At 37.6% G+C, this 20774-nt stretch overlaps 1 protein-coding gene across 1 annotated transcript; it reads right to left on the minus strand.

Annotated features, from left to right (window-relative positions):
- Window positions 1-3308: 3308 nt before the first annotated feature.
- LOC108366117 (uncharacterized) lies at window positions 3309-6013 on the minus strand. The gene is made up of 7 exons (XM_017620416.1): window positions 5691-6013; window positions 5517-5630; window positions 5368-5456; window positions 4683-4895; window positions 4461-4617; window positions 4083-4212; window positions 3309-4023 (listed from the first exon to the last, which is right to left on the minus strand). Exons 1-6 carry the CDS (start codon window positions 5788-5790, stop codon window positions 4094-4096), a joined length of 792 nt encoding a protein of 263 aa, XP_017475905.1. The 5' UTR covers window positions 5791-6013; the 3' UTR covers window positions 3309-4023; window positions 4083-4093.
- Between the last annotated feature and the right edge of the window lie 14761 nt (window positions 6014-20774).

A 20774-nucleotide genomic window follows, 5' to 3' on the forward strand; every position in this document is an offset into this window, starting at 1 on the left:
AGTAGTTCTCTCCGAGTTACGCAGTAGTTCCTCTCTGGTTTTCCAATCGACCGGCTATAGTAGGCAACTACCTTNTCTTTTTGAACAGTGGGCACTTTTTAGCGCTTAGCTTCAGACCAGCGCCAGCTATCCTCTGGAAAACTTTCTCCAAATTGTTAAGGTGTTCCTCGAAGCTTCTACCCAATACAATAATGTCGTCTAGATACATCAAGCAGGTTTCCCAATGCAGTCCCTTAAGCACATGGTCCATAAGCGTTTCAAAAGTAGCAGGAGCGCTGCATAATCCAAAGGGCATCACCGTGAATTGCCACAGACCGTCTCCAATGCTGAAAGCTGTGTTCTCCTTGTCCTCGTCACTTACCTTGCATCCCCAGTATCAATGAGATGTTTCACAACATTAGTCCTGCCTGGTTTGGTGCCGTCCTTGTCGAATATTTTGGAGTATCTGCGGAGAAGTTCCTTAGCCTTGTGCTGGTATTTTTCTTCCAACCCTTCCGTCCAAGCATTTAAGTCTTCCGCAATGTCATTCTCGCCAATGGAATCGCCTTCAGGCAATTTTTCGCAGTTGAAGATTGCCTCCACCTCTCGACTTTGCCCCAGTACAGTTCCTCTTCGGAGTTTGATTGGTGATTTGAACTCATTGAGTACTCGAACTGGGATGCGTCCATCTCTTTGCGTCTTAGCCAGGGTTTTACCAATAAGTACGTCCGGTGTAGAATTCTGTGTTGCTTCAACAACCCACAACTTATTTGTCCCACAATCTCCATCAATCTTCGCCCAAACAACTGCTTCTGACTTCGGTGGAATCTGTTCACTTTCCTCTAGGATCACTCGGTTGTTGCTGTACGGGCCGTCATACCCAAACCTCAGGGGCACTTCCATGTTGTTATACGTCATAGTCCTGTTCTTCATGTTGATCTGCATACCTTGATCAAGTAAGAAGTCTATTCCAATGATGACTTCATCCACGATCTTCCGCGACTATGAACTTGTGCAACACCGTCACATTCCCTATTGCGACTTTGCATGTTACCTCTCCTACAACTTGGGTGATGTCACCAGTTTCTGTCCTCAACGTTGCTTCAGGTAATGACCTCACTTTTTAAGTGACCAAATCAGATCGAATGATGGAATGTGATCGCCCGTATCCATAGTTAGTACTCGCTCATGTTCGTCCACATATCCACCAACAGTAACGTTGCTCGCTTTTCTGCCAATTTGCCAGACGGAGATTATGGGGCATTCAATTGCGGGACCCACCGCGCGCTCCTTGCTGCTGGCTCGTTTTAGTTTAACGACTGATTGGAGTTGGATTCGTCTCCTTCAGCCCTGCGTTTGCGTCCTGCTCAATTGTTGAGCGCACTGGAACTTGCGCTTAAATCACGGGCGAAGTGGCCTGGCTTCCAAATTTAAAACATTTGCCAGAGCCATGCTTTTTCTCGCCCAGCAGTTGGATTAGCTTCTTCAGCATTTCCTTTGTCTCGTCCGGTGTCTCCATTTCCACTCGATGGGCTTTGTAGGCTGGTCTACTTAGGAGTGCTGCCGTTTCACGTGTCTGAGCTTACGAGACAGTTTCCACAAATGTGTGCTTTGGATTCGCGTACGTCTCTCGCTTGGTATACACGTCCCGCATTCCGTTGATAAACCTCTGGATTTTTACCCTTTCGAGGTGCTCACCAGATGCATCTCCAATAGCCAAGTGAGCCAACCTTTCGATCTCTGAGGCGAATTCTTGTAGAGTCTCGTTGGCTTTTTAGCAGCGGTTTTCCAGCTCCATCTGGTAAATCTGTCTCCTGTGCTCGCTACCGTAACGTCTCTCCACGGCACTCATCAACGCATCGTAACTGTTCCTTTCACAGTCGGGAATGGTCTGCAAGATTTCTGCTGCAGGTCCTTTTAATACAACGAATAGTGCGGCGGATTTATCCTCCATGCTCCAATGATTTGCTGCAGCCGTTTTTTCGAACTAGAGCTTAAAGTCCTGGAAAGGAATTCTGCCGTCAAAGGATGTAGTCTTTACCTTGGGAGCGTTCGTCGAAGTAGCTGGACGATTCAACTGCANACAACGAATAGTGCGGCGGATTTATCCTCCATGCTCCAATGATTTGCTGCAGCCGTTTTTTCGAACTAGAGCTTAAAGTCCTGGAAAGGAATTCTGCCGTCAAAGGATGTAGTCTTTACCTTGGGAGCGTTCGTCGAAGTAGCTGGACGATTCAACTGCAAGTCTCGGAGTCGACCTTCCAACTCGCCCGTCTTAGCCTCGACTTTGTCCTGTCTCTCTTCGATTTTTTTCTGTATTTGCGCAATCTTTGCATCCTGTGCTTCCAGTTGGGATGACATCTGCGCTGATACCGCTGATGATATACGTGTCACCAGCGCTTGTATCTGCGATGAAACATCTGACGACAACTGCGACCTTTGTGCTTCAAGCTGTGCTTCCAGCTGCGATGACATGCGTGTTTCCTGCACTTGCAGCTGGGATGAAATCTGTGACATGGCAGCTATTAAAGTGTTCATGTCCATAGCTGTTGACGACGAAGGAGCCTTTTGCTGTTCTTCAACCTTCCCGGATGTCTGATGCACATCCTTCGACGAACATGCAGCCTCGTCCTTCTGTTCGTCTTTTGCGGATGTATCGTCGTGTTTTCCCTGGAAGTCGTATTTGTCCATGTCGATGCCTTCTGCTTCCATAGCCTCTCGCAGCCGCGATAGTAACTCCACTTTTCTTCCGGAGGATGCTAAATTTCGCTTCTCCAACTCCTGCTTGAGTTCCTCAATTTTTAAATCCTGAATTTTTGCCATTTTCAGAAGTTTCTCCTCTGGGATTTATTTAACAATCCCACTTCTGACACCAATTGTTACGTTTATCCTCGAAACCTTGACCGGCCGTCTTCACGTGCTGGAAAATCTCGCATGCGTCGTCACGCCGCACGTGTAGACCGTAAATAGTACGAAGCATCCCAGTAAGAACACTATCTGTTAACTAATGCGTTATATACGCTTAGTACTACAAAAAGTTTGTGTGAAAAATTTAAAAACTTTCCATCATTTTACATAGGGCTCCTGGAGAAACCTCACGCATTCAGTGCTGTGCATGTGAGTATTTTTCCCTTTCTTGCGCACCACTTTTTACTATGGTATTTTCGTATTGCTATCTCATTCCAATCTGCTATAGCAAAGCGATATAAAACATGTTATTTACGGGAAGAAATTCCGTATTAGTATGGCATAATAATAACGTGTAAATAACATGTTTTATCCATTATACTGAAAAGCTATTATATTGCATAAATAAAAACACGGTTAAATATTTTAAAATAGATTTAAATAGTTTAATTAATTGAAGTTCAAAGGCTTTGTTAAACATTTAAACTTATAATTGAATTGTGTTATAAATTATTGGATGAAAATGAAATTTTGGGTTTATATCCCAACAAGCAAACTAAACTAAAAAGTATTATTTTTGCAAGTTTACTAAAATAAACATAAAGCTTAAGCAGCAATCACCTAATGTAAGATTTTCTAAGCGATTAAACTCTTTAAGCGATATTGAATCGCTTACAAAATCGCCTCACGTAAATGCTGCTTTACAAAACGATTATTCTTGGTTTTTAAAACGCATAAAAAAAGCGTAATATAATCGAAACGGCACCTTCTTTATAAGCGCGTGAATATAAATTTATAATAGATTAAATAAAAGTATTTCTTCTGGCTTTTATCGTAAACATTTGCAGCTTAGTTTTAAGGTTTAGTGATTTATAAATATTCCCCCAAACACTTATAATAGCTTCATTTGAAAAACTTAAAATAAACTTAATACTAAAAACGCTGTTAATATAGCAAGCTTGCTTTAAGATACTTTTAAAAATACAGAAATGCTTGTTGGGATGCTATACATAATATGTATATGCACTTATATCTACATACATACATTCTATATTTACATAAAGACTGGGATACTTAAGAATAAGTTTTAGAAATAGAATGCATAACATATTTGCGGCACCGCTGGAAAGTCTTTACCTATAGTGAAAAGAATAATTAATAAAGCAATGACTTACATTTACTCACATTTTACTCACTTTTAAATTAATTAAATATTGGCCTTGCTTCCTTGCAGCACCTTCCTTTGCCGAAATCTGTTATGGCTGAGCTCCACGCTTTTCCTCAAGTTTTTCTCAAAATTAAGGCGCCCTTCTGATTTAAATACTTCTGTATAGAATTATTGAAACAGAATGGATTTTAATAAATATTTGATTGAATAAAATAACGACATTAATTCCAAGATTGTACGGATACTGATTATGCTAAATTTAAATAAGTCTAACTTAAATTAATCAAATTCAAAACAAAATCAATTAGGTCGAATTGTGTTAAAAACAGACCTAAATTGAATAGCGGCACAATCCTATATTTAGCAAAATAACTAACAAAACTACTGGATATTTCATTAGTATTACCAAATAATAAATCGTTTATCAGCGTTAATTTATTCAGGGCTTTTTTGTTTTTCCTTCCGTCGTAGTTAAAAACGATAAGAAGGTCGTCCGTCAAAAGTTTTTTGAAAACAGCATCAACGGATCCTTTCGTTCCTTTAAGCTTAAATAAATAAATTTTCTGTGAAGTATACAATATTAAATTTATGTAAGTACTTTAAAATTTTTGTAGCTAAATAATTTTACCATAGCTTCCACATATTTTGCATTTTTTAAATTTTCTTCGACATCATGGGCAGCGTCGATGCTAGAAATTGGCAATGTAGCCGCAATTTCTACCTGGAGCTCATCCTCAATCTCCCCTGTCAATCGGCATACTGAGCGATGAACTTTGGATAACATCACCTTGCACTCTCTAATTGTTTGATTTTGAGCCATTATAACACCGTCATCTAGCATCTGTGTAAATAAAAGGACTATTAGTGGAAGCATGAAAGGTTAAGCATGAAAGGTTATTTGTGAGTTATATTGTTTTCTTATGACCATAGAATTGTGCATTAGGGCTGAATGAATGATGATGAAAACAAATCTGCGATATATGTAAATCGTCGCTTGGCGCGCAATACTTCGTATCTGCCAAATGCAATGCCATGTAGGAGGTGGCATAGAAAAAGATTTATTTTTGTTACCCTGTCTCAATGCTTCCCTACTTCACAAATTTAATTGTAAATAATTATGGTATAAGCTCATATTCAGTAAGTAAATATTTAGTAAGTTTAGTTAGCAAACCATTCAAACGTTTTGAAGAAAATAAGTTTATTCGCTCTTTTGCGAAATTTTCGGGCTATTTTATACGTGGTATTGCATTTGGCGGATACGAGGTATTGCGCGCCATGCGACGAGATGAGATATAAAGCTTATACATACATACATTTTTATGAAATGAGTTTTCCAAATGGTCGAGCCTAGCCAATATTTCTTGCTGGTTTTTAATGATTTGTTCAGTGATGTTGATGGAAGCTGTAAAACAAGAATATATTTAATGAGTTGCTACAATCGGTTTAAATTAAGATGTAATACCTGCGTTGTTGTTGTTTTCCTCTTGTTCATCTGTCGCTGTTTGAACAAATTGCCTTTTTTTAAAGGGCGTGGAGGTCACAAAAGTTTTCCGGTTGGGGAACGAATATGTATGCGCTGAGAATAAATATACAATAAAATGGGAAACAATGAATGAAAATAATTTATTATCTTTACCTTCCGATGTATGAAACGAGGATTGCGGCCATTGTTGGGATTGCTCATTTGAAACCTCCTCAACCTGGGATTCGTCATCAAAATAAATTATATCTTCCATTTTTCTTGGAAAAAAGTCAGTACTTGAATGAATGAAACATTTTTATTAATAGTGTGTTATCAAAACGCAATAAGTTAAGGAATCATAATGAAATTTTTGATGCTGGTTTTGAACTTTTTTAAAGGTTGGTTTAAGAAAAACTTGACTAACTCAGCCAAAACTTTACCCATTTAGACTTATGTGGTATCATTGGAAAGATATTCTCACCCGTTCTATTTCTTTGCAAATTACCTCATTAACTCATTTTACGAAATATTTTGGTGGAAGTCTTAAAATATAATAGATTTTATAATTCCAACGGAAAATGTACAGATGTATGTACATATATGCATACCGTGAAATTTTAAATAGAAAACTCATGAAAAAGATGATGAAGAATGGGTATTAACAGGAACCTATTTTCATGCGGGATGCAGAAATATTTATAGAGAATTTCAGACTTAGGAGTTTCTACTAAATGGTCGCTAAGTTTGTGAGCTATAAGTATCCCCAAATCAGATGAGGACTCTAATGGTTCTGTAAAGTAGTTTTCAATTTGCTGAAAACTATGTCCGAGCACAACATCTCCACTAGATACGTTTCGCACCGATACAACTTGGAACGGACCGTTTTTTTCGCTGTAACAAAATGAGTCTTTTGTTTTTGCGTTAATATTAAAAGCACCAAGTTTTAAATTCTTTTTCAAAGGAATATTTGCAGTCTCACTTTCTTGAAGTCTTAAGTATAATTGTTGCAAAACTTTATTAGGTTTTTTTACTATTTTCTTTAAATATTGCATGAAATTTTCAAATTTGTATGCTGAGAAGTTTTCTAAAGGGCCATACAGACTCGTACAGTCTGACAAATGCAGCAAGCCATGAATATTGAAACTAACTAAATGCTCTCCATAGATTTCACCAAATAAATTAACAAATTGTTCTAACATTCCTTGGGCAACGTTTTTTTCGCTTCTGTAACACTTTTCGCATGAAAGCAACCTTATACCCGCGTGTAATAGAAGAAAATGGTAGTATAAATAGTCGTCTATACAACCCTTTAAAACAAATATCCCTGAATATAAAAGAAACTGCCTGAATTCGGTCGATTTCCAAAGGGCTATTTCGTCCAAACTTCTACAAATCCTTCCGAATTCCGAAGGAACCAAACGAGAAAGAAATTCGATTTTTTCGTTCATTTTAGTTACATTACCCCTTTTTACCAATAAATTCAATAATTTTTTCGTTACTCCAAGGTCAACTAGGTGCATCGGGTCAAGAGGAAATTGTGATACCATACGGAAATTATGGTTTTCCAAAGTATTTGGTTGTTGTCTAAAGGGTAAACTATGATGTCCCACATCAACTCTATTTTTAAATGAAACATCTGTTCTTAGCTCATGAACGTGTTTTGAGAAACTGATTCTCCTTTGTGTAAAACTTCCCACTTGAACACATTTAGGGCAGCCTTTCTTGCTGTTATGTGACAAAACACTTGTGACGAAGGCTCGGGCTGGAGAGTCGCAGACAAACAAACGCACTTTAAATGTTTTCAAAAGCTTTTTGGAACCGACTTTTATTCCAAATTCTGTCAGGGCACTTGCTTCTTCGCAGAAGTCTTTCATAAAGTCATTGATGTTCCACGGCTTTTCAGTACCGGCGAAACACGCAATGAGAAACGGACTTTCCTGGGGATAACCCACAAGTGAACCTAAAATTGGCCACAGCACTTTTTTGGAGCTTTTAAAGAGTTTAAGTCCATCGATTCCGACGTCGATTTGGACTTCACTGTCTCTTTCAAGAAAATCACAAGTTTGTTTGTCAAAATATTTTTGAATGCCGAAATAAATGAATTCCCCGCTTGGAATGGATAAAATATCTACTTTTTTCCTATCACTTCCTAAAAGGGTTTTGGCGCAAACGGGTAAGTCGGTATCCCCAACCCTCCTCAGGGTTTGTAATAAGTCACTCACGGTGCTTTGCGAAACGCTATTTCTAATTGCCCACGCCTTAAGCGCGGTAGCTTTCGCGCTTTTATTGGAGCACCCGGCCAAGTCCATAACCTCACTTTCTGGAACAGGACTAACACTTTCGCGTTCATCCCGCGGGCAAGAAACTTCCGCGATTCCTTCGTTATCTATTTTTGTTGCCTCACTACCGTCGTTCCCTACACATGCAAAGTCTCCTAATCTCCTATACTTTTCTGCTCTAATCCGAAATACATTCTTTTCTTTGCTGAGCGCGTTTTGATACCACTTATTATTAATTTCCATAACTTTTACTTGCCTGTTTTCTAGTTGAAGCTGTTTATTGTAGATATTCGCCTTTCGAAGGAGCACAGATTTCATATTGTAGATATTCGCCTTTCGTAGGAGCACAGATTTTATATTTATATAAAATATAATTCCGTTTAAATTTTTTGGCACAATCCGAAGTTTTAGAGCACGAAATTCAGAATGGCGGCTTCACAAACGAATACATAATAGTGATGACAGCAATAATATAAGAAAGAGTGAATACGATATAGATATTGACATTTATGTCAAGCGAGGCATAGCGCTTGCCCCTTTTGGCACACATCGGAAATAGAAAAATTGCGTGTAATAGTATTGGCCGACAGCTGGTGATTATGCATATGTATTAGTGAATGCGTTAGGTCGTTCTAGCTGGGATGCTACCGAGCGGTATGCGAGCTCTCGCTTGCTTTCAACTGTCATCTTTGTTGTCTGACAGCAATGTTTTCATTTCGCGGAATTCTTCAGAGTAAAAAAATCGTTAATTTTGGAGGCAAATACAAATTTATAGGAAGCCATTTTTCATTTAAAAATAGAATACATCTCTTTATGCAGATTTTCTAATTGTCTCAAACTTTTAAGAGCCTGCAAGGCTTGAACCTTCTTGTTTGGCGACATTTTACAAATAAAAAGTATGCTGTCAAATGCCCAGTCAACAAAACTCTATCTCGCTTGCGAGAGAAAAAAAGCTGAACGCAAGGGAGATTTTCAAGCATGTGAAGACGGCCGGTGAGGGGTTTCCCAAATATCCTACGGCTCGTATCGCTGCATTGTTAAATAAATGCTCACGATCATCAAAGTGTAGTACAATTAACTTTATTGTACAACAAACAATTTACCATACTCGCTAATACAGTAAAAACACTTTACAATACTCGTTAAAGCAATTACAACGCTTTACAAAACTTGTTGGCACAATTAAACTTGCTTATTCGCAACTCACTTTACTTGTAGCTTGCTGACTTGTAACTAACCCACGCCGGTGTCTGATGGCGCCCTTATATACCTGCGCTCGCACTCATGGCAACTCTAGAATGCTCTGAAGTTCATGCCGCATTCTCTTTCTCTCGCTGTACGCAGTGTTCATCCACCTGGCGTTTCTGATTGTGGAAGATTCTACTTCATTCCTCGAACATTCTGCCTATTTCTCGTTGTTCGCTTCGCGTTGCTGCAGTATTCGCCAAAATATCATAATAGTAACCATTGCAGAATATGAATCATGGTGGAAATAATTATTATGTGCGCGGCTATTGTTTTGGAGCAAGAAGAAATTATACGGAGACGAAGACTCCTGAGGCAACTCCGACCCAATTGTTTTTTGAACAGTTTTTTCCCGTTTGCATTTCGGGTGGTCTTCACGAAACTGCAGCTGATCTTGTGTGGTGCGTTCAGATATTCCACGCCTGTTAATACACGAATTCATAATGAAATGAAGTGAACTTCCCTACTATAAAATTACTTACTTTTTCGGCGTTTCATAATCCATTTCGGTGTATTTTATTTAAAAGAAATCCAGTCTGTTGCAGTGGCGCTAAAAAATTAAAATGTAAACAAAGAACAGCTGTTTCACTACGGAGAAACTTTCGCCGCAATTGGCATATAAAACGAGCTTTTCGTTTGTCATTATTTACCTATGACTACAGTTGATTTCACGATAATGACAATTGAACTGTGACAATTGACGGCGGGGACAACACGCTAATAGGGCTGTTAGTACCGACAAAGTTGAGCTGAATGAAACGTTTTTTTGCAAATAACTTTTGGACGGTTTAAAAAAATCCGGTTCCACCTTCGGACTCTTACTACTGGCAATAATACGAGTTTTTGATGCCCTTTTCGATTATTTTGCATAAATTTTCGGTGGGGGCCATGAAGTGCACAATTACCTAAGTTAAGCTTGATATACAGTTCAATGCGAGCGTGAGCGTGAACGTTCGCAAAGGCAAATAATTCCATTTGTATTTCTTATGGGCGCTCACACACATCTGTCAAAACTTGCCGTTCACATGCGAATGCTTTGCGATTGCACACAGTTGAGTGTGAGCTCGAAAAAAATTCATATTATGGATTTTAAATTTGTTTTTATTCTACAATTCTGAAAGATATTTTAATTCTCTATCTTTTCGTGTCTCAACTCTAGCAAAAAGTTGAGTAATAACGAAGACATTGGTCAAAATAAAAAGCTCCCGTTCACGCTCGCATTGAACTGTATATCAAGCTTTAGTAATTAAAGTTTTTTCTAAACTTGCAACTCTATTCCGGTTTTGCAGTAGAATGACAATTGATCATCCTTCATTGTCGTGATTTTGTCATTGTCGTTGCACGTTGGCATTCCTAACAAAAAATGACAAGCGAAAGGCTTTTCTCAACTTACTATGCATGGTGAAAAGTTCAGTTGTAGAAACAGCTGGTCAACACTATTATTTGCAAAAAATATGAGCGGTGAAACACCAGAAAAGTGAGTATTTGTGTGAAATAGATAAATTCGTATATCCGTAGAAAAGTGGAAAGATGTAAGTTTTGTATATTTACATACATACATATGTATGTATTTATATCTTTCATTTAAGCATGAGTACATTTGCATACACACATTATTTCGCAGATATTAGCGGCGTGGAAAAATCAGCTACGCTGCAGAGCACGAAAAGTGCATGATGATGTAATTGAAACAGATGGGGGACCACCAATTTTTTTACAAATTTATTAAATCGTAGCACTCTTTATATCAACACAAACATATGTTTTTGCCTTGTCACCTGCCCAAAAGGCCATGACAATAAAAATGACAATTGCCATGATTCGAGCTTTTGAATTTTGCTGCGAATACCAAAACGCTGCAATTGTAATTTTTATATGAATTGTCATCGCGGTGAGTTTCGTCAGTGTGGCGGAATAGGGCTGTTGAAATCAGGGATGAAAAATTGAAATTTCAGATTGTACCTAATATCATAAAATAAATGTACCTAAATGAGAAAGATTGTACCTAAAAAAAGTTACATCATTCATTTGTAGTTTTTTTTATAAATTTTATTTAAAACATGAATAAAAACGATGGATGTACTTTAAACATGATTAGGTTTTTTTTTTAACTGAGCCTATATCTATAGACTATAGTCTAATGGGAATCGGAGAAGCGTTGGTTTTGTCTAATTTTGACTACTAAAAAATATTGGCGAAAAAGACAAAAAAAGACACTTCTCTATCCAGCAACAACACGAAAAGTATGCTAATTTATCCGATTTCTTTTAATAGGTGCAACAATTCTAGAGAAAATAATCAAATTGCCGTAAGTAACTTCGAAAGCATTTTAAATATATTTCCGGAAATCAAAAAGCGAATATGGGTCAATAATAATAATTGTACCTAAAATCTACTGACTGTACCTAATGTACCTTTAAGTCATCAAACGTCGGAAAAAGGTACAAATGTACCTACTTTTTCATCCCTGCTTGAAATGCATATAATGGCGAAGGTTTAAGCTGAAATTAGTCAAGAACGCAGAAAGTACATATATTTAAACGCAGTCTGTATACGCAGAATTTCGTCGATTACTGGAGCCCTCAGTGTTGCTTACTACAGTGTTGCCACTAATCAATGCGTTTTCATAAACTTACCTTTTTCAACTACAATTTTTCTTGCAATAATAGATCGTAGCTAAAAATAAACTACTTAGTTTTCAACGAAAAACCTTATTCAATAGTAAATTTCAAATATTTTAAACGTATTTTGAATAGGAAATCATACCTTTTTTCCCATCTGCGAAACTGGCGAAGTGGCAACCATCTATAGAAGAAGAAATCAGCTGACATGGAAAAATCTAAATTCCGCAGATTTCTGCGCTACGAGCTACAACTACAGAAAAATTCTGCGGTGTTGAGTTTTCATTTACATGGCCCTTGGATAAGACGGTTCGTGTCAGCTGACTCGGATTTACGTACCGGTAGGTTTACGTTCTTGAATAATTTCAGCTTTACACCTCTATGCTGTAATCCGTCATAGATTCGATTTTGCTACGAATCGTAAAATAGGTATGCTGAAATCTGCGTACGATACGACACGTAATTTCGAAATTCGTAGGCCATCTTCGAAATTCGTAATGTTGGAACGCCTGAATCCGACTTATCTGTAATTATTATGTATTTGTCGTAAATTTTGTACGAAAAGCAACTCGTGTAGGAGCGAAACAAATTGTTTTAAAATATCAATAAAATAAAGTGAGTAAACGCAAAAATATGTATGTAAGTTGAAGTGTAAATAGAAAAAAAAAGAAAATTATTAAATGTTTACAAATTATCGGATCGAAGATCACAAAAAATCGCTCGCAATGCGAAAGATTGGTGGAATCCGTGAGCGAAAGGCCGGACATTGATCGAGGCTTTGTAAAAGGAGCTAAACAGGATGTGGTGGAATTTAGGGAAAGCGTTCCAAGAATTAAAGCGGCACAATATCTGGTGAAATGGAGGCCGTTAAAAGGAGGGAGCTTACATTTTATCATTTAAGCTAAATGGATCAGAATAATCTCCTAGCAATCTCTTTTGTGTTTTAACGCAACTGTTAGCTGTTCTTCCTCCTGGGACAAAAGTGCACTGGCCACTAAACCCTTTGTATGCCACTTAATTAAAGAAAAGTCTTTTCAAATAATGATTAAAATATTTTTTTTTAATTTCACTATTCACTTGCAATAATATTTATTTTTGTTTGCTTCTGCCAAAGCAGCTGATTAAGAACTTCGAATTTCAGGTTTTTAGTTGGCAGTGCCGCTGATAGTTACGATCGGATTACGGCATACGAATTTTCGAATTTTCGGAACGGAGCTACGAATTCGTTTCTACGAACATTCGGATTACAGCATAGGGCATTCATCAAGATAACCAACCGTTCAGCTATAGAAAAACTAACTACGCTGATCTTAACTATATAAATATTATTTGCCGCAATTAAAAAGTAAAGTAGATATTTCATTTCATTTATTAAATGTATAACCATTAGTACAATAAGATATAATCTTTTATAGTAAAACAAATTGCTGATTTAAATATAGACAAAGAGATAAGCATACATACATACATTTGCAAGCTTAAGAATAAAAACAAGGACAAATAAATAAACTAACATTATAATTATAATCCCTAAACAATAAAGATTAAGAGTACTAAGGAATACGATAAGAAATAAAAGCATACAAAGATAGAAAATAAATTAAGAATGTTGATAAAGATTGATAGGTAAAGATAGATGGCCAGTCCATTCAAAACATTATTTCTCAAAATGTGCGTAAATAGATTGATTAAAGTTGCTTCTGCTTAGACTACTTCTTACACCAGCAGGGATAGAGTTCCACAAACGTATAGCGTTGACGAAGAACAGTCTCTCTGATGCTAACGTACTAAAGTGAGGACAATTAGATCTGTTACCCGTGCAGACCTAGTAAATACTAACTTATTAAAAAGGTAACCTGGAGATTCCATAGCAATCAGTCCATATAGAAAAACACAGTTTCGGGCTTTCAAATATTCTGATATTTCACAACCCAAGAGGCTACACTTCCACGGCGATATATACTCGAACCTTGTGAGATCATACATATAGCGGGTTACATTGTTAAACAAAATATCAACCTTGCGCATGAAGTTGCTATCAAGCTTGCTGTAAACTACCTCTGCGTATGTGATTTGCGGCATTATTATTTGTAGGGCAAGCTGACGCCTTGTACTCAGTGGAGTATAAAATCCAGACACTTTTAAATTTCTTAAGATAGCATAAACCCTCCCAACCATTGCATTTATATGGTCTGTACAAGTCAGGTTAGAGTTCAGTATAAACCCTAAATTTTTTTACCTTGCTGACGATTTTCAGAGGTTTGTTAGCGATGATCAGAGGCGATAAAAAGCTGAAATCTATGTTTTTCTTATTAAGTATTGGCAAAACAAGTGATTTATCACAATTGAGATGCAAACCATTGGCATTCGCCCAATTGGAAATAACGGATAGCTCAGCATTAATATCGCCGCACAATCGATCTGCTTGCACCAGAGGAGCCGATAAGTATAGTTGAATATCGTCAGCATACGCCTGGAGATTAGCTTTTAGGCAGACCTGAAAAATGTCATTTAGAACTAGGCCAAAAAGAAGTGGGCCAAGTATAGATCCCTGAGGCACCCCAGCAGGCACCCCCTTTTAGCTGAGGGAGCTGAGAACCAATTCGTACACGTTGGAGCCTGCCAAGCAAATAGCTACTCATAAGTTTCAGAGCACTTCTCCCAAATCCAAAGCATCTTTCAAGTTTACTGCATAGTAGCGCGTGATTAACCGAGTCTAAGGCTTTAGAAAAGTCTAGTAAACAGAGAAAGGTTAAGTGATTTTTATCGAAGGGTCCCCCAATGTCATCTCGAATTTTTAATATGACAGTGCTGCAGCAATGGCTTCTTCGAAAACCTGATTGAAGTGGAGAGAGGAGATTATGTGTTTCAATATGTATCGAACTTTGTTCAGCCATAAGGGTCTCAAAGACTTTGGACAAAGCAGACAAAATACTGATTGGACCAAAATCATTTGGACAATTTGCAGAACTCTTTCTAGCGACAGGTAACACAGAACCAATTTTCCACAAATGTGGAAAATGAGAGGTTGTTACACCGTGATTTATGATGTGAGTGAGAGTTCCAAGGATAAAGGGTAGTGTAACTTTTATGAACTTTATTGGAAGACCATCTTCTCCTACAGCATTAGACCTTATACCAAGAACACATCTACTCACATCATATTCGGTTACTGTAGAAAACTCAAAAGACGAACCTTCGAAACGCAAGCAACTACATGGAACAAAAGTGGGGGCTAATACATTAGACACACAAGACCCAAGTAATGCATCATTGACGTCGTCAGGTGATAGAGTGCATAGCACATTCTCCTTACTACGTACCCTAAGACTACTGATATTGCGCCACAAGACACCCGGTGGTAGATTGGAATCTAGTTTATTTGCGTAGTAAGCGCGCTTTGCGCACCTTGTAACGGAAGTTGAAATATTCCTAGCCGACCTAAATGCAGTTCGATAAGGTGGGATTTTTCTTCCAACGTGAATGGAGCTTGTTTCGCAATTTGATGGCCGAGTGAACCTTCTATTATACCACGGGAAAGGCGAACATCTAAAAGGGACAGTGCGAACAGGAACATGTTTGTCGAAAGCATCTCTAAGAGTACTAACAAGGAAGTTAAGTTTGGCGTCAACTGATTGACAATGCCAGCATTAAGCTGAGTCTATTCTGCCAAGGTCCGAGAAAAGTGCATCTAAATTAATACTCCGGAAGTCCCTATACGAAAACGTCTGATCGTCACGACTCCGCTCAACATTAATGTCCAAGCAACAAAAAATTAGATCATGGTTAGATAAAAACGTAATTTGGTCCAATTTTCAAACACTGGTCAAGTCGGAAACAATAAAATAGTTAAGTAGGCCTGGACTACAATTTACCGCATATCTTTTTGGTATCACCATGTTTACTATCGAGAGCCCTGCGCATGCAACATTGTCTACGAAATTTTCACTGTAACAGTCACGCACAAGAGTATTGACATTAAAATCTCCACAAACAATGATATGATTATAATCAACAAGATACGCAGACATGACATCAAAAAACGGACTAAGACTAACAGATTTATGCGGATTATAGACACAAGAAACAAGTGCTTTAAAATTTTTACCTGTTGTTTCTACAACAAGAAATTCAGTGCCATGGCTTGAGGACATTATTAAATTTTTCATCCGTAAATGGCTTCTACAATAAAAAGCAACTCCACCACCACTCTTGCCGACCCTATCGTTACGTAGAAGACTGTAATTTCCTATGTCAACAGAGGAGTCACTAAGCCACGCATTAAACCACGTCTCAGATACACAAATAACATCAATTGACGAACATTCAAACACATTCCTAACATAGTCCATCTTATCAGTATTCAAGCTACGAGTGTTTAAGCGCACTATGTTAATGCCCTTCTGACGACTACAGAGAATATTTAACTTAGCGAGACTGTTTACATCAGCGCTAGAAACCCTATATCGTACACTCATGCCAGGTGCAAGCAAAAACAATTTCACTCATAGAGAACAAAGATCAAGAATGGCCATCTTTACAAAGTAAGAAGCGCGATAAAAGGTATAACACACGTAGTAATTATAGAACATAGATATATAACAGCAAAGAGCATTAACGAAATCGCTGCAGTTCACTCTCATTGCAAATTTTGGTTGCGGGCTCATTCGTATCATGCCGCACATGCACAAAACCTCTGTGCGTAAAAACCGACAGCAACTTCCCCTCCCGCCGTATCTTAACCGCCGACTGCAGCAGTTATCTATGTTCAATAGGAAGACTCTCAAAAATACTAAATTTGCCCTCCACGCCCAAAGAGTTAAGCGGGATGGCGGACTTGATGCGCTTACGGCATTCAGCGAAGGCATGGAGAGTCCGATTTCGATCGAGAGGAGAGTAGAATTTTATAATGACTGCACTGTTGGGGCTCACGGAGTTAGATTTTACCCGGAAAATATCTTTGATTGGCGGAACCATGAAATCAATGGAGAGGCAAATTCGATTGGAAATGCTTTTTAAGTTCTCACCCTCCATATACGGCAACCCAAAGGCAACACATCAGCAGCATGATCGGAATTCGCCTTCTGCGACAGTACACTTTCATGCGACGACCGTAGTTCCGCAATCTCACCTTCATGTTTGGTTATTTCCAATTCCATTTTCGCTATATGCTCAGAAGATTCAACCGCTCTTGCTGTCAAAATCGCTACTTCCGCATCCAAACGCCCGACAAGCTTCTCTTCCAACTCAGATATTTTTGAAGAGAGACTCCCGAAGAGAGACTGGAGCTGCTCAGTGTGTATTTTGACTTTTTCTTTCAGCTCTTTTACGGCCGCTAAAACGGTAGTTACTCCAGCAGACTCATCAAGCTTAGCAGCCTTAGCAAAGGGGGACTCTCTGCTAGCGCGGCGTTTTAATGATGTTGATGTTGATGTTGATGTGGTTGTGTTTGTACTGACATTTTACCACAGAATGTAAGTTTTGTATGCGCTAGATAAGTACTTAAGAATTTATAATGAACTTAAATTAAGCAAAGCAAGTCATTGTCATGATAATGAGTTAAGCTCGACTCGTTAGTCAAATTTTGATTGAGCTCACTTCAGTGCAAAAATTAGTCGAGCTTAAGCACTTTTTAGCATAAGGCATTATCGCGGAGCAACTAATAAACACGTCCAAACAGAACAGCGGTTCGTAAAACAAAAATAAGTTTATATTTTAAAATATTAATATTTTCTAAACTGCGTAACCGATTCAAAGGGTATTGATGTCAAAATAAAGACAATCAATTTATCTTCAAGCTGATATATAAAATGTGTGAGCCTTTTTATATATTTAAGCCAAAAATATTATAAAACAAAAAAAAATTTCATAATTTTTTCTAAAATAACCTTTTTTAGAAAAAGTCCATAATCAATGCTAAAAAAAATTTATATTATTTAGAAATTGCAAGTTTTTACCTTTAACTTGATATACATATCATATTATGATTTGCTTTTGAGTTTTCAGAATTCAGTGATAATAAAAAATATAAATGCATGTATGTGCAAATGCATATTGTAGTTAATTAAACGGGTTGGCTTTCCATTATGGCCGTTCATTAAAGGGGCGGTAGGCGAAAGGTAAGTGGGCGTGGCAACCCACCTTTTGGAGAGGGAATGAACCGCCATTGACAAAAATGCAAACCCCCGACCACCTAGGCCCCCTATGGTTCCCTAGAGACCCCTTAGAAAAATGGCCAAAAATCACAATTTTCATTTGCGTTTTTTCGCTTGAAAAATGTTCACGAACTTCTTAAGCAGCCGCTTTGACAGAAACAAATCAAAATAAATATAATCGCAAGTGAACAGTGAAATTAAAAAAAATTTGTTTAATCATTATTTGCAAATACTTTTCCTTAATTAAGTAGAATACAAAGGATTCAGTGGCCGGTGCAATTTTGTCCCAATAGGAAGAACAGCCAACAGTTGCATTAATATACAAAAGAGATTGCTAGGAGATTGTTCTGATCCATTTAGCTTAAATGATAACATGTAAGCTCCCGTCTTTAAGAGCCTCCATTTCACCAGATATTGTGCCGCTTTAATTCTTGAAACGCTTTCCCAAAATTCCACCACATCCTGTTTTGCTCCTTTTACAAAGCCTGGACCAATGACCGGCGTTTCGCTCATGCATTCCACCAGTTTTTCGTATTGCGATCTGTTAATTTTGTAAACATTTAAAAATTAACCCCCTAATTCTAGAACCCGAATTTTCTTAATTCGTAATTCGTAGCTACACTACGAAAAAGAAAAAATCCACATGCTCTAACCCTTGCGGAAACATATGCAGCATTGCCAGCTATTAGTTGTTTTTCGAAGATAGCTGAATGAAGGAAAACAAAGTGGAAAGGAATCAAAAAAACACTCATCATGTGCTTGTTTATTGTAAAATTGGTTAATTTTACATATTTTGAGGAAATTATAGATTCTGATGTATTTGCAATTATAGCAGCAGAGTAAGCGGGCGCTATGGCAATGGATTCACAAAGGTATGCGGAGCTGTCGGGCATAGTAACCATGGGCGCATCTATGTCAGCTTCTGGTTGAATTGTTGAACCACAAGCCAGAACTCCTCCTATGCCTGAAGCTCTGGTTCTCAATCCAGTTAATGCAATAACAGCCTCTTCCAAGCCATTGAAAACATGCACTTTGTTAAGTCCACCACCTGTTGCGCTTGCTTCTGCCTTCGGCCGCGCTTAAGGATTATAACCCTTACTAAGTAGAATTCTCCTTTCTGTGTTGCGGGAAAGAGGGGCTTCCGCATGTCAAAGGTATACAACATTTCTTGTGCATATCACTACGGCTACGCCGTCCACAGTATTTTTGCGCAGAACCCACGTCGAAATTTGCAAAAAAGTGCATAGTGCAAACCGAGTTTATTAATTAGCTAGTGGTAAGAAATTTTAAACATTTATCTTAAATAAAATTTGAATCCTTTGATTACACTTGTCTGTTAAAGTTTTTGGATTCGAGTTATGCGTTTAGACACAACAACCGAAAATCGGTGTACATTAACTAAACCGGACCCAAGTTTCCCAATAAGGGGCAAAAAATATTCGTTTTTGCTCGTTTATATAAGCAGTGGATAAAAATATACGTATATGCGAAAATCAAATTTATCTGTTTAAATGCACAAACACACATCGATTTACATCTTTTATTTCGCCTCCGACACAGAATTGTTTTCGTACAAAATTGCGCAAAAAAACTTACTCGTTCCGAATACGAAAGAGTTGCAGAATAGGGGTGTAAATTTTCTATTCACACTTCAACTTACATACATATTTTTGCGTTTACAGACTTTATTTTATTGACATTTTAAAACAATTTGTTTCTCTCCGACACGAGTTGCTATTCGAACAAAATTTCCGACAAATACATAAAAATGACAGCTACGTCGGATTTAGGCATACCAACATTACAGATTTCGAATTCGTAGCATTGGCATTTGCAAAATCGAATCTACGACGGATTACAGCATAGGGGTGTTAAAATATTTTAAAAAGATTTGGCTCACAAACGTCTCTTTCGACAGACGGAAGTTTTTAATAAATCTGCAGACGAATTTCTTAAATATATTTTATGTCAAAATATATTCGAAAGACTACATTTAAGCCCTCTTAAACATTTTCTTCTCCTGGCCAGTTTACCAAGCTCTCATCCTGTGAGGAATCGTTGAACCAAAACTCCGTTGTACTAATTTTTACCACGTTCTTATAAACTCGCTTTCATATTTATATAATTTTAATTTGCACAAATTTACATATATATGTATAAGCGCACTATTTAGTTTGCTCGATTTGTAAACAAAACTTCTCAGCGGTGAAAAATATACTACTGTAAACAGCCTAACCGAGCGAAATTCACAATAGCGCTATTCTTCATCGAAGTACCAAACGAAAATTCGTTCGATCAGCACTTTCGACCACAGTTGCAGTTTCACTAGCAAAGTTTCATATAAAAGAGAGCGCTTAACACTTATATTTTTATAAATATATCAAATTTGCAATGTTTATTTTATTTTTAACAATATAAAACGCGTTTAATAATTTCACTACTCTTCTCCGACAAAGTAAACAAGCAAACAAATCAAAATGGCTGAGATGGTGAATATAAAGGTTGCTACCACATATTCGAAAATTCAACAAACTAAAAAGAAAGGGATTTTCAACAATCGACCTATGTTTCGTAATGATCTCGATAACAGTAAGGAATAAATGAGTATAATGTGTTTTTAAAATATGTTAAACAAAGAGCTCTGTATAAAAATGTTGAGGAAGGCTTAACCGATGTTGGAGTGATGGTTATTTCTTTTTGCTCGGAAAGGTGTTCTCTGCAAAAGGTGTTAAGCCCCTTTTCTTCGCAAAACAAAATGAGAATTCTACTTAGTGAGGGTTATAATCTCTACGCAGAGTAATGTTCTCTGCAAAAGGTGTTCAGCCCCTTTTCTTCGCAAAACAGAAAGGATAATTATACTTAGTGTTGGATCGCAAAGCGTTTTCTACGATCGTGCAAACTAGCCAAGTGAAAACAGCTAAATCCAAATGGAGCAAAATAAATTGGCTGAGTAAGTTG

This window comes from Rhagoletis zephyria, unplaced genomic scaffold, assembly GCF_001687245.7.
Source record: "Rhagoletis zephyria isolate East Lansing unplaced genomic scaffold, Rhagoletis_zephyria_1.1 Rzeph_scaffold_02151, whole genome shotgun sequence".
Taxonomy (NCBI): domain Eukaryota; kingdom Metazoa; phylum Arthropoda; class Insecta; order Diptera; family Tephritidae; genus Rhagoletis; species Rhagoletis zephyria.

Coding starts and splice junctions, on each gene's coding strand:
- LOC108366117 (XM_017620416.1), bottom strand. CDS start 5,790: ATGGAAGATATAATTTATTTTGATGACGAATCCCAGGTTGAGGAGGTT. Junction 4,896..5,367: donor AAAACTCATTTCATAAAAAT/GTATGTATGTAT, acceptor TTATTTACACAG/ATGCTAGATGACGGTGTTAT. Junction 4,618..4,682: donor CAAAATATGTGGAAGCTATG/GTAAAATTATTT, acceptor TATACTTCACAG/AAAATTTATTTATTTAAGCT.